Consider the following 24,588-nt stretch of genomic DNA (forward strand, 5'->3'; position numbering starts at 1 on the left):
ATAGACACTTTATGGTGTTTGGTTCCAGCGTGACTCACAACAAAAAAACACAAAACATTTTCCGATTGACAACACTGTGCAGAATCCCGAAAAGACCATTCGTATTCAAAATGATAGTATCAATTGGCAGGTTCAAGTTCCCACAAAAGTGATGCTAATGTAGATGTGGCAGGGGAAAAAATGTTGTCATTGTTCTTTCTGTAAACCACGGATAACATGAATGTGGACATGATTGCAATCAGTGAGCAAGTGATGTAGTTGTCAAACAAACAGGACTTTCACTCAGTAGACCACTGTTTGCTGATCGCTGTTTGTGTCCCGTGTGAAACCAAAAGTAATTAAGACTTTATGTTTGTTACATAATGTTGGTAAGCTTGTTTAGAAATGTTATGTAATCAAGTCGACTAAGGGCGTTTCTCTTCCATTGTAACACTACGTTGTGACGTTGTTATTTGAACACAAACCATGATCTTGTTTCCAACCTTTACCAAGTAGCTTTGTTGCCTAAATCTAACCAATGCTTTCACGTTGACGTGCATAATTGTGGTTCATAACTTTGAATGGTTTGCAGAAAAGAACTTTGCCAATATAGGAATGGTAAAGTTTGCATATCAGAACACAAACTTGGTCACTGGGTTTCAGGAGGCCAACTGACAGTAGATATACCTTTGATTCTAAAACTTTTATGTAACTTAATTTCAATTCAATAGCTTACATTAGCTTTTTTATATTAATAATTACTGTATGATGTAAAAAGTGTCATTCTTAATGGGGGACTGATGATTATCACCTTACTCCTGGGTTCAGTGATCTAAGTCCCACAATTTAGCTAACTCTAAACATGCTATGTTTGTGGAAATAGTGGAGCATTTTGCAGCTAAAGAGACAGATATTTCCCTCAGGAGTTGGTGGAAACCAAAACAGCTAAAAGAGAGTGAACATTGGACTTAATCGGGTGGCTAGAAACAAGACCCCAAACTAATGCTAATGTTGCTCCGCCTCCACTAGATGTGTAACTAGGCAACCAAGTTTGCCATATCGACTTCAAAAGGTGATGTCATTGTGTTTCTTGTTCCTCCACAAAAATGTAATCGCTATTTAAATTGTTAAATGATAGAGTAATTCAAAGTACTTTTGCAGTTTTATGCTGTTTTTGCATCCCATACCCTCCACAATTAAGACATAAGATTATTTTAAACTCGTCTGTAACACAAATCTGATGGTTTTGTCAGTAATTTTTTGCCTTTTGTAATTGCATTACTCTAACATCCCTTTTTAGATTTTAGTCCAGGTTTTACTTTAATGCCTTATGACTTGGCACTTATAGGGCGTTTTGTGTCCTTCATCTGATTTTTTTGGCAAAGATAACATTGTAAAATATAAAAGATCAAAAGTTTCTTGAATTTCGGGAATATCAACGTCCAGGGTGGTTCATACAACCTTTACGTTTTGTGAGAATTTGGGTGTCCAGATGATCAATACTGCTGCCTGTTTAAATCAAAAGCTTTTAAGTTAAAATGCTACTGACAAGAAAACCTTCAAGGTTTCTGTGATGAATTAAAGTCTACTTGGATGTTGGTCAAGAAACACTTTAATGAGAAAAAAAAGGTTTTGACATCCGTTAACAGTTAATGTGGAAGCTTGAAAAGGATGCAAGCACCTTGCACCATAACTGCATCTCCAATCAAAAGGTTCTCCCTTGTAATGTCTGACAACAAGTGGAAAACTACATTGCTGTTAAAGTTTCTTGGAGCTGCATGCTGCACGAGTTATCTGGCAAACTTGATTATTTAAGTTTTCTAAAAGTTCATGAAAAAGGCTCAAAGTTCCTATCAACATCATTCCAACATTCCCAGAAGTTACGATTCTACTGAAGTGGTTTCCAAACTTACCCGGTCAGAAACTGAAAGGTTAAGTGTTCCCAGGAGGGTTCATAGTCACAGCTCAAAGTTCTTGTCTTCTTCACAGCAAACCGTCTGACTCTGTCCTTGCTTCTAACTTTGTCTCACTCTGTCTCCTGTCTTGAAGCCCAGCTGGGCCAACCGTCGCCAAAGCCTGCCGGAGTGGGACTGCTCAGACTCTGAACGTGACTGGCCTTAAAGGTTTTTCTTGCAGAGAAAGAGCCCACATCCCACTGTCAAGCAGCGGAGCATAGTTTCAGCTGGGACACCATCCAAACAGACATGAAAACTATTCTATTTTCGGTCTGCCATATGAGCACTGGTGCTGCTCAGAGGAGGGGGGGGGGGGGGGGAGTAAAGATCCTGTGGTGGGCCATGTAATTGCAGTGACCAGTTATGGCAAGATGTAATTGCAGACCTCATCAGATGGAGAGAAACTGCCAACAAGACAAGGTAAAGGACTTTCAAATAAGACTTTGAAAAAAATAAATAAATAGAAGCAACACAGACCACATAAATAAATGAGGAGCTGGGTTCCAGATGTGGCAGCGAAAAGAGGGAGGGGGAGAAAAGAGGGGGGAGATGAAGGAACTGCAATGGCAGCAGAATGAAATCCCATTTCTGACACGGTGAAAAGGTGTTTACCTTCCCAGCAACAGTCGCACAAGACGGAAAGGGGGGATTGGGGAAGGTGAGAGGATGTTGGGTTGGCCTTGTGTTGTTTCTGGACCTTTACCACGAGAGCTCCTGGGTGTCTGGTTTCACGTCGGCCTTGGAAATGACTACCTTATGGAAAAATTGTGAGCTTTAAAAATAAGGAAAGAAAATGAAAATAAAAAAACGGCAGTCGGCTGGTTCCCATTATGAGCAAGCCTCGCAGCTGGTCTGGGTTGCTGCAACTAATATTGCTACGTATTCTTGAGTGAGTAATTATCATGTGATTATGTGAAGGGGCGGTTCCACGCAGACTCCCATGTGGGTCTGTTACACTATGTAGGGTCAATAAATATTAGTTTTAGCTTATATCTGAATGTAAACAGCTAATTTCCTCCCACATTTTACCTCATTTCCTGGCAAATGCAACAGGGGAGTGCTCACTGAAGTACTTTTAGAGAGACATTGGCATATGTGAAGAACTTCAAACTTCAAACAATACAGGTACATACATGAAATTGACCACTGCATTTAACCCCTCCTAAGCATGTTAGGAGCAGCTGACTGAGTTTGCATGCTAAATATGAAGCTAGGGCCAGTAGATGATTAGCTTAGCTTAGCATAAAACCGAAAGCAGGGTGAAACAGCACAACATTGGCTACCAGCACCTCTAAAGTTCAGCTATTAACATGTTATATCTTCTGAAATAAACATTTTAAATTGGTAAACTTTTTGACCGAGCCAGGCTAGGTGTCTCCCCCCTGCTTCCGGTCTTTGTGCTAAGCTAAGCTAACCATCCAGCTGGCTCTAGCAGCACATTTGGAAAACAAACATGAGAGGTATCAATCATCTAATTTTAGTCTTTGTAACATAACAACACCTAACACAAACCAGAACATCCCGGTTATATCTTCCACTGTCATTCTATCTCGTTGGCAAGTGTTCATTTTAAAAAGCCGACCTTGAAACAGAGTCATTGTCAGCAGTATGTTGTGTGCTTCACTCAATATGTTTAGATAAGGACGTTCATTGTAATATATTGATATCATTTTTTGTTCTATATTCCTCCATTCAGCTGCCTTTAATGAACCCCCATTTCCACAAGAACGAGAAATCCTCGAGGGATAAATATCACGGTTTGACAGAGGATGCAAGTTGAACATTTTACAAAGCTGAGATTAGTAGACCATTGGTGAATTTTATAGATAAATAAACAAGAAATAATCATATAGGTGCCCACATGCTGCCCCTGTATTTTTTCCTGTGCTCACAAGGTCATTGTTTTGTTCATATTTGTTGAAATCACAAATGTTTTAATATGGCAAGAGAAATAAAAGTGCTCAATGTGGACAAAGAGGGAGAGTGACTTTATTCTCTGCTCAGGTCACTAGCTTCACATTACAAGTAGTTGTTTGCTGCTGTGTTCATGCTATGAGTCTCATAAAGCTCAATGAAAGATTGCATTGGTTTGAAGAAGCTGGTGGGACGGAGGCCAGCCTGGACGTGACATCATGACTCAAGCTCTCGACAAAATTCCAAACGATTCCACATTAGACATTAAAACGAAACATCTACCAAAGCCTCAGGTTTTGAAATTGCTTTGTGGTGGAGGTTTCTGGGAACTGGACTAGTGACACGTCTTCTCTGTGGAGATGGGGCGCTTGTTTCTTGGTTTCTCTTATACGAACCATCTAATTTTCAACTGGAAGGGCCCCATTCAAAGCAGCTGTGTGCCATTAGGACTGTTATTCTCATTGGCATAGTGGGATTGTTAGATTACTGCCGAGAAAGAAGCTTAAAACCAAAAACCGACCCACGAATCAGCCCTCAACCTCCCGTCTCCCTCAATTATCAGAATATAGAGGGGGGGTTCAGTTATGCAGGAAAAGTTTCCATGTGGATTCTAGCATGACGACGACAGACAGACAGACAGACAGACAGACAGACAGACAGACAGACAGACAGACAGACAGACAGACAGACAGACGGATAGTAAGACTGAGAAAGCGCATGAGTGGAAAGAACTGTAAAAACAACTAGCAGATGAGGGTTTCGAGCTTCGGGGAGAATAAAGCACAAATTCCTTATTCTGTTTATAGTCCAATAGCATGAGGTCACATATTTTTCATACATCTCTTCTCATCTGGGAATTAATAAATCATCCCAGTTGAACACTCTTTATAAACAATCATTTGGGGCTTTAAGCATTTATAGCATGGACACCGCATGTCTGCTGTTGTTTCTCACACATTCCTTGTATTTCATCTGAACTAAATAAGATGTTTTATAAAAGCTTGGTTCCTTGTGTGCTTGGGTGTGATGCTCACGCTGACAAATGCCATCTATTTGCTCCGGTTCACTTGGCATTCATCCGTGCAGCCGAATAGGATCAACTGCATCCTGTTTTTAAATTTCCCCCTTATTGAATGAGCTCATTATTCCCTCAATTTCATGTCATCCAAAAACTGCCTTTATTTATCCTCCTGTTTGAGTACTTTTTAAGCTCTCTTTGTGATTTTTCTGGAAGGGCTGCGCCTCAAATACAGACAGGAAATGTTGTTGTTGCCAAAACAGGAACCAAAACTGTAATTATGTGATTGTATATTTATCTGCTCCAGTCTAACATGATTTATGTGAAATTGTTTTATATTCTTCTTTAAATAACCCAAGATTAATGTTTTATTTTCACTGACCTTTCTTTTTTCCCCTCATCTGTGGTTTTCTTGTAACCTTTTCTCAAAGGTTCCTGAAGTAGCCTACACATCATTTAAGTAATCCAGTGAAGATCTACCCAGTTCAACCAGTCTGCAACTGATGGCTGGTTGGAGCATATGAGGTTAAGTGCCTTGCCGAAGGGCACCTCAGTTCTACTTAAAATAGAAAAGACACCTGGTTTTTTGCAGTTTGAGCAGACAGACTTTGGCTTTTTTTTTTACTCCTATGAGGTATTATGGGTTTCAGTAGCACCAGAACTTTTGACAAACTTCAAAATTGAGTAGCAAATATACAAAATGTATTAAGTAAATTAATTATCAAGATAACTATAAGGGTCCTGCCATTTAAGATCCTTTGGACATGTTAATTAGGATCTGGCACGCTCTATCCTCAGATGGAAGCCGGAGATAGATGGTTTTCTAAGTCAGTCACTTGTGTCTCACCTCTCAAAGGGCAATTTAACATTTCTCATTAATCAGCTGGACCATCAAAACCACACATCCATGTTATGACGACCATTCATGATATACGTACAGGAGAGTTGAACAGGTCATTGTTTCACCTCATTGCCGAATGAGCATCACCATTGTTCCTCCTCCTTTTAGTTCATCAAGAGACGTTATGCTTTTATGATTTGAGTCAGGCCTGTGAGACTGTGCAGAGCTCCACTGAAACTTTAGTCAAGATAATTATGTTGCCACCTATTGGAGTGCAGCTGTAAAAACATGAAAACCCCAAGAAGTGCAGTCATTCTGCATGATTCAACATTAAATGACTAAAAACCTGTTAAAGCCGTATCTGAAATAAATGTGAATTTCTCTGCATGGATACCAACATGACAATCTCTCGTCATCTATCAACACAATGCATGCTTCTGATGAATACTAATTTTATACCTTGATTCTTATTCAAAAGAGTGTGTATTTACTTCCACTGGAGCTAAAGAAGAACAAGTCTGACTGCAGGTTTGGTTGCCTTTTATTAAGCAAATACCCATGCAGTTTTTTTTTCTTGTATCATCATCATGTATCTCAACATAACCATGCTGCTGTGGTGTCAGTCAGAAAATACTATCAATAAAACGGATGTTTACACCTGCACACCGTCGCTGCATACAAAGTGACCCAAACTGTGCAACACTAGAATATGAGAGTGGATTTGATTTTCAATATTTCTTTGCCAAATTACACGTGTGCTATAAAGGGTCTGTCACTGGGAAATATCGTCACGTTTCTCACCAATAAATTACACACATGAGGTTCACTGATGCCATATCATTAATAATTAGTTGACATTGTTAACCAATATTCCATCAATGTACAAATATAAGCCTCTCATAATCGTTCAAGCTCTCTCTACACCTAAATGCTTAAAAACGTTTGAAGAACAACACAAGTACCCCAAAACCTGAGTGTATCTAAAATACATTTTAATCTTGCTGAAATTTGTTTTCACAATATCGTTTACAATATTAATCTGTCTTCTTTTTCTTCATCCTCGCTCGGCTCTTCTTTACCGTCTCGAAACAGAACTGTACAATCATGTTCATGTAAATTGTTCTACATCAAGGCACAAGACAACAGCCGTTGTGGGGGGGGCCTTGGGTAGGCTGATCTTTAATGGCGTCCCTCTGGCACACAGAAAAACAGGGTACCCTTGGGGGGAGAAGGGAATTATGGAGGATGTAGGATGGATCTCAAATGGGGAGGGGGAGGTGGGTCGCGTAGAAGAAATGTGCTCTAACGAAGTGAAAGTTGGGGAAGAAAATAAGGTGATAACCACTGCAGCTTTCATTTTATTTTACAATGATACTCATGTATAAAAAGAGGAACCATTAGGATGTTTTTTTCTTCATGTACATAAACTAAAGTGCTTTTTTTTCTCTTTTTTTTTCTCTTATTTGCCAAAAGCAAAAGTTTGTCACTAACAGGATGGAAATGGGGACGAGAAGTCCTGTGGCATCTTTTTTTTTTTTCTCACATAAGAAATGGCCAGTTCAGTGTTTATTTTCTGCTTGATTCTGTTTTTGTTGATTTTTGTTCTCAGTTTTTCTTCTTGTCAGGTTTCGACATCTGAAAGGCAGGAAGACAGAAAGGAAGACAATAAATGTGAGGTTATTACATATTTTAAAATAATTTCATGTCAAAATGATTTTAATTGTATCTGTGATAAAAAAAAAGTAATACTTGTATCAAAAGCATAAATTAGACTAACTCAGCATTTTTGTGTTCTAAATGTTGCACCCTTTTTTTTTTATTAGCAGAATATTTAATTTACTTTATGATACTCTTCATGGAATAAATCACAGTCAAATAACAGATAGCAGAAGAAGAAGTCTATTCACCGTGTCCCTGAAGGTTTTCGAGTGCTCACATCTGGACGCTTCTCCTCCGCCTGCCGAAGGCTTTAGCGCCGACGTTGGTTGGGACGAAGTTGCTGTTGCCCATTCCCCCCGACCGGCTGAGGAAGTCTGCCAGGCGGTGAGTCACACAGGTTGCCGTGTTGCAGGCCCGCTTCTGTGCTGTAACGCTGCTTCAGGAGACCAAACCATGGGTTAACGCCAAGATCTGGTGACATTCAGTCATCCACAAAACCGCCAGTATTTCTGCACACAGCTCATTTTAATCAACATTAACTTTACAGCACTAAAGCACAACATACAGGTTCAAATATGCATCAAGCATGCAAAGTTAAATCTTTTGTCATTTTTCTTACCTTTGAACTGGATGAGAGCTTCAAAGATTTTAATTTCAAGGTTTCACTAAAACCCTATGTACGTCATGTACCACTGACTGTTTTAAAGGACCAGAATGAAAATGAGCTACGGCTTCCTGGTAGAAAAATACGTTTATTGAACAAGAAACATGGTGTCGCATGAGTGAGTCATTTATTAATGGTTCGATTAAGTGATCTCTCAACTCCTAAATTTCAGGGGCTTTAAAAATGCCATCAAATGACTCCACGCTCAGTTCACAAAGATGGATGTCTGAACTGGCTCCTGAACTGCATTTATGAAAATTAAGACTGATGGTTGAGGGGTTGGTTGCTGTTAAAGGTCATATTCGTCTCATGTCAATCAAGCAGGTATAATCAACATGCAGTTGCCAATCCAAAAGCAATAAGGTAGAAACCGGGATGAGAAGAGGAAGAGGACAGGAGAGGAGGAAAAGGAAAGGAAGAAGAGGAGGAAGGGATGCGGAAAAGGGTAAAAGAGGGGCCGAGGGAGGACGAGGAGGAGGTTAGATGCTGTCAAACGTCTCGCTGTAGCTTGCATAGCTGTCGCGCTCAGGCGCACTGCGCTTCTTGCCGGGCGTTCCTGCTCCCACGTTCGTGCGGGGGAACGTCTGCAACTTGTGCAGCTCCTGAGACAGTTTGCCCAGCACACAGGTGCTGAGGTTGGAGCAGCGCTTGGTTAGGGGCCTGTCCATGCTGTTGGGGAGGGGACACACAGAAACACATGCAGAGAACAGGCTCATAGGCATGGGAAACACATGCAGGTAACACTTGCTTCATCTCTGCCTTCTTTTTTCCTTACGTCCACGCACCATTTCTCACACATGCTTTTCTTTCTCATGCAATCGCAGGTATATAAAAAAAGTACAAATGAAGACATTCCTCCTCCTACAGCACCATGCTCCCTCCCCCCTTGCCACTATTCAAAGAGCCTGTCTTCCATCCCCTCATGCGCCGAGCCTCCATCTCCACCCCCACCCCACTCAATCCCCTCTTGTCACATCTTTTACACCCACAGAACAAACAGAAACCAGTCGCTTCCCACTGTCATGCAACTCCACTTAATTGACATCATGCACACTTATTCGTTCCGTTAGGCATACATAGTTCACATGCCCGGCGGGCAGGCTGGGAATAGTTCGTTCAAACAAAGTCAAAATCAAACTCATCCATGCAGGAGCAGGGTCATGACGGAGATAAATTATTTTTGTGTGTGTTTCAACATCTTTTCAGGGAAATAATCTTCTGTCTTTTAGTCAGCTAAGAAGTACATACCTCTATGCCTGATTGAACCCAAGTGAGGTGCTAAAAAAGACGCATCTTCAGTGGTAATAAAGTGAAACCAGAATATTGATATGGCCCCTAAAAAGATACACAGAGCCTAGCACAGTAGCCCAAAGAAGAGCTGCTCATTGTACCTTTTTGCTCTCTCTGCACAGGGAGGAAATGGTTTTTAAGGGTTAAAATACAGAAGAGTCATGGATCTGTGTACCTGTTTCCTTCAGTTGCCTGCTGCTCCAGCTCCTCCGCCGTCATCTGCACAAACTCCTTCACAATGGCGTTGAGTAACCTTCGCGCCTCGTAGTCCGTGAGCGTGACTCGGTCTGACATGGACTCTAAAACCGGTCTGAGGGGAAGGAAAGGCAGTGAGATTAAGCATTACATTCTTCGCTGGAATTATCACCTGCAGTTAAAAGGAGGAGTGGGGGTGTTAGGGTGGGTAGGGTGGTGTTGGAGTGGATGCATGGAGGAGGGGGGGGGGGGGGGGGGGGGGGATGGTTGGCTGGGACTTCACCAACTCTGAGAGGAATGACGTCTGAGTTGGAGGGCCCCTGGCCAACACGGGGAAACAATCTGCGGAAAGTGCCCCATCTGAGGGAGGGGGCTGATGTGCAACCGGTTTAGATTTATTACAAAATCGATAGCTTCATGGGAACAATGTGGGGAGTGGCTTGAATGGGTTTTCATATAAATATATACATTTATCTCCACTTCAAGTGAATTACACCGTTTCCCTGTCTAGTTTCAATTTTCTGCTTCTTTTTCAATTCCATTATTCCTTCCTTTTTTTAACACTGGGAACGATTGCATCCAATTGGATGGATGCAACAGGATGAGCAAACTTCTTATAATGATAGAGATGCTCTACATTCATTTATTCTTATAAAACTGTGGATATGAACATATTTTAAACTGTCAAATGGAGGCAATATAATTCGTGCTAAGGCAAAGTGCCAAAATCTAGCAGCATGAAAAATAAAAATGCGTAAAAGTTCAGGTAAAGTTTGTGTGCTTGCACTTTGTTACACATAATCTGCTGTCGACAAATGTATTTTTGAATGTGGTTGCATCTCTTTGCATCAATCTGTCCCTCATACACAGAATTCCTCTCCCATTTCTTCATTGTTCTAGCAGTAACATGTTTAACATGTTGTGGTTATATTTCTTTAAATGTATTCATTTAAAGTAGCAAAACTGACATATATTTGTCATCTTTGTGTCTACGCTCCTCTCCTTCTCAATGGTTTTCAATTTACAAGTCGCTGGAAAAATGTGCGTCAGCTGGGAGTTTGTAAAATGTGAGATGTGAATGCTGAGCTCTCACCTGGCAGGGGCGGCTTGTGAGCAGTACATCTGGCAAATGACCAGGGCGTAGGCAACGAGGAGGGCAGAGATCTTCAACATAACCATGGTCCCCTACACAGCAAGAAAGACACCCCACTCATCAGCTCCATGTGCACAACGCTGCTGCCATTTACACAACACAAAGTTTCATCTAATAAAGCCAAACAAAATAAAAATAAACAGAAATAAGAAAATAGAATTATGTCTGATCCTCTTGTGCTGTTGGGAAAAGTTGCAATGAGAAAAAGGTCTTCGCGTCACTTCCCAGAAAGGTGAGCCACCCACATCTCAGCTTGCCACCATTTAGCTCTGGTCTCCTGCTGCACATCGTTGCTTCTACTTCCTGACAAATCCCCCTCTCCCCCTCACTGTTCTTCTGCAAAACGCACTGTTCCTCCAAAACATCCAGCCAAGAGCTCGGGACAGGTTGTTCTCTCATGTAGCACGTTGCAGGTCCCGGAGTGTGACATGCTGTGTGTGCGTGCGTATGTGTGTGTGTGTGTGTGTGTGTGTGTGTGTACTATGTGTGTGTGAGTGTGTGTGTTTGAGGGTCCTAGACCGTGCATGTCATGTAGCACTTGCTTGCGCTGGAAGAGGAGGGGTGGAAATGGAAGAGAGGGAGGGGGGACTCCAAGCTTGCCAACTCCCTAAAGGACCAGTGCATTAGTGTAATGAGCTGCCAGCACTCTCTCTCCCTGTCTCTCTCTTGCTCTCTCTCTCTCCATCTCTCTTTCTCTCTCTCTCTTTCTCTCTCTCTCTCCATCTCTCTCTCTCCATCTCTCTCTCTCTCTCTCTCTCTCTCTCTCTCTCCATCTCTCTCTCTCCCTCACAGACACACACACACACACACTCAAACCTCCTGCCCATCAATTCTTTCCTTTCCCTCTTTCACCTGCTGTTCTTCACTCTTGTCCTCTTTCTTTCTTTATTTCTTTCTTTCTTTCTTTCTTCCCATTTCTGTCCCTAAGTCAGCTTCCAAGTAGTAGACTGGACCCTTGGAAAATAGTGGGTGGTGATGCCGGTGACCCCCGTGGCCACACTCCAATCCCATTACCAACACCATCACGTCACCACAGTCTTAACGCAGTGACTCTGTGTCCATCTCCCCTCTGATCCACACACACACACACACACATGCAAACAGCTTATCGGGTACATTCAGAGCTCCAACACATCGCCCAACATTAAAAGTCACCACTTACCTTCAGTGATAATCACCCAGCAAAAAAAATATAAATAATTATATATATCTATGTATCTCTATGCAAAACACAATAAGTTGACTTTCTCTCAACTTGCAGAACAACTCTTGATTCTGTTGCATGCAGCGCCAACGCACCAGCCTATATATCCCACCACTTGGATTTGTGCATTGACTGTGTAGGTGTTTAATTATCTGCCAGCGGCCAATCACGATGCTCTGATGCTATGGCGAGCCAATGGGACGCGTCCCCTCAGTCCTGGCTCACTAATATGGGATATGGCTTTGCACTGACGTCATTCCTCAGTCAGTAAGTGCTCCATTCACAAAATCCTTCTGTCATTTGGACCATTTGTTATCCCCAATTTGCATTGATGTCATTAATTAAATAGGAGGCAAAGCAAGCTGGTGTCCATGGAGAAGCATCACCAGCAATAAATATTTTAAGAACCTTCCAAAAATGTTACATTGCATGCTATATCTCATATGCCAAATCGATAACCCCCCCCCCCCCAACACCCCCCCCCCCCCCCCCCCCCAGCACCGCAGCACCCTCCCAGCTAAGCACTTGCAGGCGGGGCCATCTGCTGGGGAGGGACGTACACTACATGGTGACGCACCCCTGAGCTCTTCATTCATAACGCTGTTTGGATAGCTCAAACTCCAGCTCTATCACTGCGCTTCAGCTCAGTATAGAGCGTCTAACACACAATCATCTTACGTAATCTTGATTTGATTTGGGCAAACATGATTCACCACAAATGATGAACGCATGGCGCTTTACATGTGCCAAACCACATGTGTCGGAGTATCCAATAAACTACTTTCAAATCAAGAAGCATTTTGCTATTGTCTACTCCTTTAATTTCAATTGTGTCCTTTCTTTTTTTTAATCAGTGTGATTAACCTGAAACATATTTCTTGGCTGGCAGCAGCTACTGAATGTGGTGTGACAACCTCCCTCCTCCCTACAGTGAAACATCAAACCACATTGAGTTAATAAAGTGATACCACAGTCAGTCCAGTAATGATCACTGCCGCCCGGGCCTCCTCCCACACACTGAGTAAACGAGTTGGCCTCGGCAAAGACCAATCGATGACAGCCTCCGACAAGAGCTGTTTCTCAAAAGCAATTACACAACTGTTTGTCGTGCACCATCGTCTCAATTCCCTTCCTTTTCATTAGCGTGCAGGACAGCGTGTGTGTGTACAGTAAATTTGTGTGTGTGTGTGTATGTGTGTTTGACGTGTGTGTACACCTCTGCATCTGCGTGCACTCACAGTCTCTGTGCAGTAGACAAAATGAATGGGTGTACAGTAGGTGTGTGTGTACGTGCATGTTCTGAATTATATGTCTGAGTAAAAGAAGGGGAGGGGTTGCCTCTCCTTATCTGCGTCATAGAGGAACCCCATTAGACAGGATGAGCCTTTTAGTGCTATTGAGCCACAAGGCTCACCCATGCCAGACGCTAAATCACTGCTGAATAGACAGCTAGCGGGTCCCAAGCCACATCTGCGAAGGTACATCACTACTTCATACCTGCGTATCCCCTGTTGGACGGACTGAAAGATGCTGCACCAGGAGCCCACTAACTTCTCATATCGGCTTTGGCCTTTTTACCTTTTCATCCAAAATGTTGAGCTCTGTTTCATGCCCTGAACCAATTGGTCGTGGCAGACAATGAAGTAGTCTTGAGCGTCGGTTTCCTCTGATGGATTCATGAGGTTTCTTCCATGTTTTCCCAATTTTTGGGGGGAGTTGCTTGATTAATACATGACACAGCCAAGAGTGTCAGGAGTGTCCACACAGCCAAAGAGATGTCACCCCACCAGACATGCCCCTTCTTGGGGTTCTTGTGCAAATCCTACTATGGTGAAGGCGTGACCCGCCCTACTCTGCCTCTGATTGGCTGGTACTTGTTGCATTTGTTGGTTGGATTGGTAAAGTTTAGGCATGAGGAATGATATTGGTTAGAGAAAAGACAAGTCTGATTGTTGTTGGGGAACTAGCAGGAGCAGATTCGGTCATTAATAGATCATTATTAATATCAATACAATTATTGATATTCATAGGATTATCAATACAATTAGGTTGCAAGAGGAAGAGCGGACCTCTGTTCAGGTTGAGGTCCCAGTAGAAAGAGGAGACAAGACCTGTCAGGTCGACATCTCGGTGACCCTCAATCTAACGGCTAAATTACTTCATATTGTTTTTTCATTATTATTATATTTCCCAACCTACCGATCTACTAGCATACCTTAAGATTTTTTTTGAGGCATAGACGCCTTTTATTAGCAGTGGATAGATCGGAAACATGAGGAGAGAGAGAGGGGATGTGACATGCAGCAAAGGACCTCTGGCCGGGATTTGAACCGGGGTCGGCTGCGTATGTACATTCGTACATGGCATGCGCTCTAACCACTCCGCCACCTGCGCGCCTCTATTGTTAATTTTTGCTATTGTTATTATTACTATTGTGTTTTTTGTAACATACTATCCTTTGGCTGCTGTGGCAAACAAATTTCCCCGTTGAGGGACAATAAATTAATTCTGATTCTGATTCTGATTCAGTCTGACTTTCTACCAGATTATCAAATACTTTTGGATAACAGAGAAGTCTGGCATGAGGAGAGCAATAGAGTATGTGGCAAATGTCTGCAAAGTGTTCAGTTTCAACTTCAGTTGAATGTCTGTATAATCATCTACAGCATATATACTGCATGTTTCAACAACGCTTTCAGCTGGACAAACTGTTTCTGATGTGGCTGTGTCTCAGTTAATAAAATAATTGTTTCTTGGTGCCTCAGTTTATATATTGTAATTTTCCACCAGACAGTGTGTCACATCTCTGTGAGAATCTACCGGTCTATATATTGTATTCCTGCCCGTGGGTAGTAGTGTATCTCCATACTGTAAGTGTATGCTGACGTATTTGCTCACATTTTAAGCGTGGGTGCATTATTTTGGGTCATCTTCACCCCAGGGAGCTGCACAGGCTCCCTCCAAAGTTTTCGCTCTATTCCTGAAAAAAACTTTTGAGCGTGAAGTCAATACGGCAACCTTTGAAGCCAGGCCTCCCCCAGCTGAGATCAACACGCCCACCCTAATGAAAGTTATTACTGGGGACACAATGATCGCTGTGTCTGCTGCTGCTGCCACTGTGGTATTATGGGGTGTGAACCACCGTCATGCTATATGTCATCCTAATGGCTCAGCTCCATTGGGCGAACCAAGCAGCTCATTTGTAAATGTAGCAACAAAAAAAAACATCTGCATAAATCATCATGTGAATGGAGTTATTGATATTACTGGACTGCTGTTGCCAACTAATGACCCTCATTAAAGGGGTGACGTGTATGTAGGTTTGAATCTGCTGTATGTAGCCTATATGTTTTTAAGTGCCAAATAGGGGTGGGCGATATTGGATTGTAAACAATTACACTGATCTGCCTTTACAGAGAGCTTGTTAGAATCATGCACATTCTATGAGTTGCAGTTCTACGGGTCCAGTGTTAAAATCAGGACTTGAGCCGCTGCCCTTTGCCCTTGTAGAGAGAAAGTGTCTTATTTCTATATGGTATATATAGTTTTGTTTTTTTAAATAATCAGATACAGTCCCGTTTGCCACAGCCTGCCCTGTCCCCAGAAATATGGACTGAAAAAGAATAGTGATGAGATTGTTGATCGTGATCCTGCCCAAGAAAAAAAATAATGATATCATATTTATGAAATCACCCATCTCTACTGTCAAATCCCATCTCTGCTGAAAACCAAAATCCAACTGAGGCAAAATGAGATGAAAAAAGCGGCAGTGAACAAGTCTCGTCTGTTGAAGGAACAGAAAGAGTGGAACAAAGAAGCAGCAGAGATTTAAGCAGCTTGCATCAAGAAGCCACTTGACTGTGAGCAACAAAACGAGTCAGAGCCCTTCGACTTTTTTATGTCTGTTAGCATTGGAAGAACTTTCTGACACGGTGGCGGTGGCAGAGGAGCAGTTGTATCCTCAGGAGTTGAAAGAAGCAGAATGTAAGACTGCTCTGTTCCAAGAGAGGAAGCAGCATGCACGGACAAAGGTGAAGTTACAAGACCTGGTCCATGCAAGCCAAGATGCCATGATAATAGCAACACAGCTGACGAGGGAGGAGAACACCAGGGCCCATGTTGAGAAGGAGGCTGATTTAAAGGCGACAATCCAAGAAAAGGAGAACGTGATAAAAAACCAGAGGAAGGAGATGGCTGAGTTTAAGGAGCAACGTCGCTGTGAATTATTGGATTTTAAAGAGGAGCTCCTCCACTGGTCCAACAGGTTCCAACAAATTGACCACGAGCGGAAATTGTCGGAAATCGCATTTGAATCTGAACATCAGGCAAAAGACACAGAAATCAAGGAGGGAAGATAACGGGAGGCTGCAAGCAGAACTTCAAAAGGCAAAACAGCCGGTGACGGAGAAGATAAAGACGTGGGTAAGCAGAACGGTCAGCCGAAATAACAAAGTTTCCCCCAAGGTTTCTCCAAACGTAGAGAAAACACGACCCCAGAGACTTATGGCATCCGCCTTGCCGAGAACACCTTGCTGGTTAAAAAATGCTCTATGCAGGTAAAGCCCGTCAGTCACAGATCCTTTGCAGGTAAATATGGGAACAGAGCACAGAGACAATATGAAACCACACCAGTACCAGAGAAAGGTCCTATGTCGTCAACCACACCAGTTCCAGAGGAAGGTCCCATGTCATTAACCACACCAGTTCCAGAGGAAGGTCCCATGTCGTCAACCACACCAGTACCAGAGAAAGGTCCTATGTCGTCAACCACACCAGTTCCAGAGGAAGGTCCCATGTCATCAACCACACCAGTTCCAGAGGAAGGTCCCATGTCGTCAACCACACCAGTACCAGAGAAAGGTCCTATGTCGTCAACCACACCAGTTCCAGAGGAAGGTCCCATGTCATCAACCACACCAGTTCCAGAGGAAGGTCCCATGTCGTCAACCACACCAGTACCAGAGAAAGGTCCTATGTCGTCAACCACACCAGTTCCAGAGGAAGGTCCCATGTCATCAACCACACCAGTTCCAGAGGAAGGTCCCATGTCGTCAACCACACCAGTACCAGAGAAAGGTCCTATGTCGTCAACCACACCAGTTCCAGAGGAAGGTCCCATGTCATCAACCACACCAGTTCCAGAGGAAGGTCCCATGTCGTCAACCACACCAGTACCAGAGAAAGGTCCCATGTCGTCAACCACACCAGTACCAGAGAAAGGTCCCATGTCGTCAACCACACCAGTACCAGAGGAAGGTCCCATGTCATCAACCACACCAGTACCAGAGGAAGGTCCCATGTCGTCAACCACACCAGTACCAGAGGAAGGTCCCATGTCGTCAACCACACCAGTACCAGAGGAAGGTCCCATGTCATCAACCACACCAGTACTAAGGGAAGGTTCCATGTCGTCAACCGCAACAGTACCCGATTGTCATCTTCGCATGCTACGGATATGGAATGCGTTTGAAGTGAGGAGGCTGCCTCATGATCCCCTTTCACAGCGCCGTGGTGCAGCATCACAGTGTCTCAGTGCGGTGAACGTCTGAGTGCTGTCTCAGCATGTGTCTAGTGGGTTTTCTCTGAGTGCTTCGGTTTTCCCACATAAATAAATTTAATGAGTAAATCTCAATAAACATTTTTAAAAAAACGTAAAAAAAATGCCATCTTCAGCCAAGGCCCACCAGTTGCAGATTCACTGAAGGAGAAAATGGGACCAGAGCACAGGGTCAACATGCAACCACACCAGTACCCAAGTTTACACCCAAATGTGAACCTTGCATCATATTGATATCTGTGCGTCCCCGTGAAGCAGAGGATGTGTCATCCTCACAGCGCAGTGGTGCAGCATCACCGTGTCTCAGTGCCTTGAACGTCTGAGTGCTGTCTCAGCGTGTCTGACCACTGTCTTGTCTAGTGGGTTGCTTCGGGTTGTGGGTGCTTCGGTTTTCCCACATGAATACATTCAATGAGTAAATCTGAATTAAAAAAAAAATTCTGCTTGTGGGCTAGTTTGACCAACATTTTGTCGATGGAAGGTTGTAGAATAAGGGCTGCACGGTGATGTAGTGGGTAGCACTGTTTCCTCACAGTGAGAGGGTCCAGGGTTCGATTCCCAGTTCGGGCTTGAGTTCCTTCTGTGTGGAGTTTGCATGTTCTCCCCATGTGTTGTTCTCTCCAGGTTCTCCAGCTTCCTCCCACAGTCCAAAGACATGCAGGATGAGGATAGGTTCATTGATGACTCTAAGGCCCACACCGGTTTTTGTGTGTAAACGCAGAAGGGTCAATCAGGATCAGGAACTAGTTCTCTCTTATTCTAGATCTGCGGGATTCTAGGGAGTCAGTACTGCTACACATTTACTCAAGTACTTAAGTACAATTTTGACATACTTGGATATTTAAATTGTTTCATGCTATACTTTATATTTTGACTTATTTGACTCAATTGTTCTAGAAATATTCCAGCCTACTTTTTACTCCACTAAGTTTATTTTTAATATATGGTTGTATACTTATGATATCATGGCGACCTACACATTAATCTACACATTAAAATTGACTCAGCATTGAACTAAAACATTAAAATGCTCTGTATACGTGATTAAAATGCAATATTCAAGCCTACTGTAGTAACATTTGTGATTTTAATTGTAATGGAGAATTTTTAGACTATAGATTTCTACTTTCTACTCCACTGAGTGTTTTTGCCACCGTGGTGCTAATGTGGTGGTGCAACTAATACATATACATATACAACACATAAAAACACAATACATATTGTATTGTTTGAACAGCTAAACAATGACTCACATATTGGAGTATTATGGCTCAGTACAAAGAGGCCATGATGCACGTTGTGTTTGTAGAAGAGGCACAGCTTCGTGCTCCTCAGCTGACAGCTGCTGTTATTGCTCTCTCTCTCTCCACCTACACAAAACAATTAGCTTCATATTGGATCTTCAATGGATATGTGTTGCTTCACTTTCAATAACTTGTAAACCAAACGATTAGAACCAGATTTAATGAGTGCATCCATGATTCTCAGAAAAGGGAAGAAACGATTTACAACCACTGGTTTCAATACTTGAAGAGCCGCCCACAGATAAATGGAAACGTTCACGCCAGATGAAGGACTTTCTGGGAAATGCAGGAAATCACTATAGCCGATGGACACGGATGGCTGACTTTAATACGGTTGAAGATGCGATCTGATTATTCGACATGACGCTTAATAACGTGTGAATCACTACATCTGTAAAAACAGCGGATATTGTTTTAACAAGCCCGTTTGTACACACTTCAACATATATAATCTGTTTTAACATTTACTATGGTTGTGTTATAGCTGCTAATGTTTAAGTATAGTAGCTTTATGATTCATTTTTCACATAATACTTCCAACTACATATTAATATATACATATTTATATATATATATATATATATATATATATATATATATATATATATATATATATATATATATATATATTTATTAATTTATATGAATTTTAATGAGCGAATGCCCATCCCTGTTTCCAGAAGTCAAATATGAAGTCTTTGAATATCAAACAATTTGTCAAAAACCTTATTTCTAAGATATTCCATTTACAATGTCATCAAATATATAAATAATAATAAAACATTCACATCTTCCTGCATGTTATCCGATTGCTCTCTCGTCCTTTGCTGTTAATCTCCTTTACTCCATAAAGACAGGAAAATACACAAACAATATATGTTTTTTAATGTCACATTGAAGAATGTCAATATCCGCAGGATTCGGACCTTCCTCACAAAGGATGCAATGCAACTCCTGGTCCAAGCACTGGTCATCTCCCGCCTTGACTACTGCAACTCTCTCCTGGCCGGACTCCCGGCCTCTGCGACTAAACCATTGCAGCGCATCCAGAACGCTGCAGCACGCCTTATCTTCAATCTACCCAAATTCTCCCATGTGACCCCCCTCCTCTGTAACCTCCACTGGCTCCCTGTTGCAGCACGCATCCAATTCAAGACGATGGCACTGGCCTTCAGGGACATCAATGGAACTGCACCCATCTACCTTCAAACACTGGTCAAACCTCATGCCCTGAAGCGAGCACTTCGCTCCTCTACTTCAGCTGGCCGGCTGGTACCACCATCGCTGAAATCAAACAAATGTCGCTCAGCAAAGTCCAGACTCTTCTCTGTTCTGGTCCTCAGTGGTGGAACGAACTGAACGAATGTTAGGACAGCAGAGTCATTGGCCATCTTCCGAAAAAGGCTCAAGACTCACCTGTTCAGACTTCACCTCGACTCTACATAGCATGACCCACTAACAACCCCCCCCCCCCAAAAAAAAAAAACCTTACCTATAGCACTCTGATCATAGCACTTTCACGTTTCCTTCTTTTGACAAATGTACTTATTGTAAGTCGCTTTGGACAAAAGAGTCTGCTAAATGACCTAAATATAAATGTAAATGTAAGAAGCTTGAACCAGAGAATGTGTAGCATTTTTCACAATGTTTGCTTTAAAATGGCTGCAACAATTTTCAAACGTATCATAAGTTAAATACAAGAACCATTGAAAGCAATATCCAATCTCACAGCCTGTGAATATGACCAGTATTACTGTAATACTTTTCCATGTACAATCACCATTGGGAAGGCTGTGCATGTTGATAGGGTCAGAGCAGGGTGATATCATCTACGAATGGCACTGCTCACCGTTGGGCACTTCCCAGTCAGTTAAGGCCAGGCCCATCCAGATAAATCACTTCCTGAAGAGAAAGGAAGGCGAAACAGCACTTAAGTCATTATCCAACTGCAGCCTCCTGTAATGGCTCTCAATCTCCAAATCTAATCAGTGGCTTGCCACTACGAAGGAGGCTCGCCACCTGATTAAATGCAAGTTCAAGTGGTGGACCTAGTGTCACTTTGTGGTTTAATATCAGGGAGAAATGGGGCCTGTGTTTAAACACCTGGGGTGGATGTAGCAGGAGTTGGAGTGGAGGATATGCAGCTTCAAGCAGGTGAAGCTCTTGAACATGTTCTATCCGTAAAACCGGACAAGTGGCTGAGTAGAAGGTCACGCTACCATTCGGGTACACGGTCAGTTAAGGAAGCATGTAAAATGTCAAGGAGCACGCAGGAGGGGGCTGTGCCTAATTTTCCGTTGTTCATCCCCAGACATTAGGGAGATTACATTCAATCGTTGGAACCTCAAAGCATCAATCAGAACCTTTGACGTTGCAGCGTGGGCGGGCTGACGGCCCCCAGACTCTGACGTTACTGTCTGAACTGCTGGGCTTGCTTGTAACTACTCCACATTCATTCAAGAAACGGGAGCAAATAAATGACCTCAGCAATCTATAGCTAGACACTAACTGATGCTGTGGACTGACAGAGCAACACTAAAGAGGTTTTGTGTTTCCGAAAAGTGCCTGCTGAGAGTCTTGTTTATCACGATTACACCAGTATAAATGAAGTGACCCGATGCCTGCCTAGCACAAATATGCTGGAATTGGATTTGAGTTGTGCAGTGATTATGCTTGCCAGCACGACTTGTAAAACATTATTAATCATTTATTTCATCCACTCACATTTCCTATAAAAGGCGAGACCTCTTGTAGTCCTCGACACTGATACATAAACAACGCTGCTCCAATCTGGATCCTTGTTTGGGGGAGGGGGGGATGTTACAGACAGACACTGAAGTCAATGCAGCACCACAGAAGCCAATAAAGCAGCAAATAACTTTTAGATGTTGAAAGACTGAAACAATAACTCAACATCTGCAGTTTCAATGTTTTATCAGTTATTCTGAAGTACCCTATCAAACATTGATTGTCCATGCATAGCAAATGTAACAGGTCTAACAAGGAGCCATTGTTCCACAAATACTACGATTTTGGATTGGTCATCCTGCCACTGTTCACCATCATTTTAAGATGGACTGAATGCTTGACAGGTGAAGGGACAGCAGTGGGCTTAGCTAATTATCCAATCCCCTCCATCAGAGACCATTGTAGAGTTGGAAGACTATCACACCCTTGACTGAAGCAACTTGCAAACTAATTCTTCAGGACAGGAATCCCCCTGTGCGCAAGCAGGATCACAGACATGTGTACAACAACAAACATAGCTCGACTGCCCTTTTAAAAATGCCAATACCTCTTGAGATTTTGTGTATTGCAACCATTACTTTTGCCTGAATAACTGATTTACCCTGAGAAACTGGAGTGACTCAGGCTGGTGCCCTGTCAAAAAGCTGAGCAGGGGCAAGCAGTTCCTCTTAAGAATCTTAAGAAAACTTGGCTCTGGTCTTTGGAGTCATTTCAGATTCAATCACACTTGATCAACTTGGACCACGTCCCGTGGTATTTATAGAAAGTTAAACGTTATGCGGTTATAAAGCCTGGCCGAGGCCCAAGAATCTGCCATCATTTCTGCCTCTGCAGCAAAGCTGAGAGTCGGGACATTTCTGGCTCTCAGTACTGCTCAAAGATGCTTAAGTTACAATGAAACCCAAATGGAAAACCTTCATAACAGGCAAAATATGTATTTGAAGATGTCTTATTGTCTTTACACAAAGCTACATCTAATTTTATTTTTATTTAGGTTTCAATCGTCATCTCCTTATTTTGTTTAATTTGCACTCTTTTCCCCCCTTACTTTTGTGCAACATCTTTTGTTGTTGTTGCAACCCATTCTGTATATTGGTATTATGAATGAATAGAATAGAGACAACACAATAGGATTTGGTCATCGTGGTAGAGCAAACTTGGTTAGCAAGACAAACAATACAAAACTGACCCAGAACCAAGACATGAAGAATACAAGACATATAATAACATAGTTATAGTTGTTGTCGGTCTGCTGGCTGTCACATTACAATTTAGTACTCAGGGATATCTGGAAAGTTCTGTTCACATGTATATATACTCAAAGAAAGGGCCCCAATTTGTAAGATTTTTTTCAGGGGGCCTTTCATAATGCGATTCATTTGTTACAGTTTAACAAAGTTTAAGGACTAAGGAGGAAGTGGAGAGTTCTACGAAAGCTACAAAGGTTGCCTCTAAGGGAAGGGTGTGGTGGGTGGCATGTACATGCATTTAATTCAGAATAGTTACAGTACTGTCTCGAGGAACATGTCCAATGGTGAATCAATGGATAGGTTAGGAAAGTGAGGAACATATACATGAAGACGTGTTATCCAGGTAGGGCAACGTTTTTAGATAACTGTGATTTTTTTTAATGAGCTGATGCTGAGATCGGACCAAATAGTGAACCCAGCATCCAAAACAAAAATGGAGGAAAAGCATGATTTGCAGTTATTGGGTTTGACGTAAAGTGTGTCTGGAGAACAAAACAATGTCTGAGCTGATTGCAGTTTCTCAAGGACGTCTTGACAATTACATTTTCCTGTGTAGTCAAAAGAGGAGCTCTTAATAGGAGAATGAGCTAATGCTGGAAGTGATGGTGGCCCACAGCAGGCAGCCAGGTATACGGGGACCGGTATGAGCACCGGTGCCTGAGAAAAATAGTTATTATAGTGCCATCACATGTCAGTGGAGCCATAAAGAGTGTCACACATTGTTCCTCCAGTGATATTTTTCTTTCTTATACTTACAAGGAGCGGCTAGCATGGCAGGACTACAAGCTTGCACACACTAGGCACTGGCGCTTTTATGTTACACAAGTCTGCAAATTGCTCCAAATTGGTTTGTACAGAAGTTAGCCTGCTACAACGGTTGCAATGGCACACATAAAAATGGCCACCGCTCTGACCATCCTACTATGTCGATTTTATCGAAACAACCCTCTTTGGGCTTTTGACAGATGCAAATTAAAGTAGGAATATTAAGGTGTTACAAACAAAATTGATGACAAATAACAGTTTCAGACACCTGAGGAGGTCCCTTTTATTTTTTTAACAAGTGACAATTTCAGACAGACATGTATGTAAATGCCTTAAAGGGTTCTTACATTTGTCAGAACCCCTTAGTAAGTGAAGTTGCGCATTTTAGTTTGAAATGGGGGGCATGTAGTTCTTTCATTGTTGTTTTAAATGTTTCTTATGTGTTCTTTAAGCCTCTGCTGCTTAAGACAAGTGTGCTATGTGTCACCACCTTTTTGGAGAGCTTGTTCTCATTGTCAGAGGAAAACATCTCACATTGTGGATCATCCTGACCCGTGAACCTCTCATTTCCCTTGTTACGCCACCGTTGTTGACGTCATCGGGTCTTCACCAGTTAATGGTTGAACTGGCATGGCAATGGCATGAATGTTGTGTGTTCAGTCATTGTTTTTTCCTCCACCGCCAGACATGTTACAGTGAAATGCAGTTAAAAGCGCACTTCACTTGTAAAACCCATTATTGTGGCATAATGGCTAGTGAAGCATAAGAGGCCATTAAGGGTGTTTAATGAATAGATTAGCCAGAGCAGCCGGATGTCTCTAGAACAACACTTGATCACACGCCCACCTGAACCTGAACGTTGCCGCCAAAGTGTCTCACGCCCATTAATTGCCAAATCACAGAAGAGCAGTCACATCGTAGCTCTGCCCTTCACCAGTGCACAGCTTTTATACATGCTACATCATTGAAACGGTCAAGAGTCAAGTAGCATAAATATCAAATTGATCCAACCTTTTGCTGTGAACCAGATTCCCCCTGTTCTCGGGACTTCTGGGTCTCTGAGTATTGATTGGCAGGCCTCCCTGTCCTCAT

General features: G+C 42.5%; 2 protein-coding genes across 5 annotated transcripts in view; both read right to left on the reverse strand.

The window, feature by feature from the left end:
* insc (INSC spindle orientation adaptor protein) overlaps positions 1–2,144 on the reverse strand; it is a 57,082-nt gene extending 54,938 nt beyond the window's left edge. Inside the window, exon 1 of the mRNA XM_084016925.1 lies at positions 1,893–2,144. The gene's annotated coding sequence lies outside the window, so the exon portion shown is untranslated. The remainder of the gene's footprint in view (positions 1–1,892) is intronic.
* A 4,093-nt stretch (positions 2,145–6,237) lies between these two features.
* LOC311018157 (calcitonin-1) lies at positions 6,238–11,960 on the reverse strand. 4 transcript variants are annotated; one of them, XM_084016972.1, is made up of 5 exons: positions 11,831–11,960; positions 10,609–10,700; positions 9,496–9,630; positions 7,615–7,799; positions 6,238–7,342 (listed from the first exon to the last, which is right to left on the reverse strand). In XM_084016972.1, exons 2-4 carry the CDS (start codon positions 10,692–10,694, stop codon positions 7,640–7,642), a joined length of 381 nt encoding a protein of 126 aa, XP_083873098.1. In that variant the 5' UTR covers positions 10,695–10,700; positions 11,831–11,960; the 3' UTR covers positions 6,238–7,342; positions 7,615–7,639. The 4 variants fall into 4 exon arrangements, with proteins under 4 accessions (XP_083873098.1, XP_083873096.1, XP_083873097.1 ...); XM_084016970.1 differs by having other exon boundaries at positions 7,615–7,802; XM_084016971.1 differs by lacking the exon at positions 11,831–11,960 and adding an exon at positions 10,914–11,060 and having other exon boundaries at positions 7,615–7,802.
* Positions 11,961–24,588: the final 12,628 nt, after the last annotated feature.

This window comes from Eutrigla gurnardus (assembly GCF_963514095.1).
Source record: "Eutrigla gurnardus genome assembly, chromosome: 9".
NCBI classification, from domain to species: domain Eukaryota; kingdom Metazoa; phylum Chordata; class Actinopteri; order Perciformes; family Triglidae; genus Eutrigla; species Eutrigla gurnardus.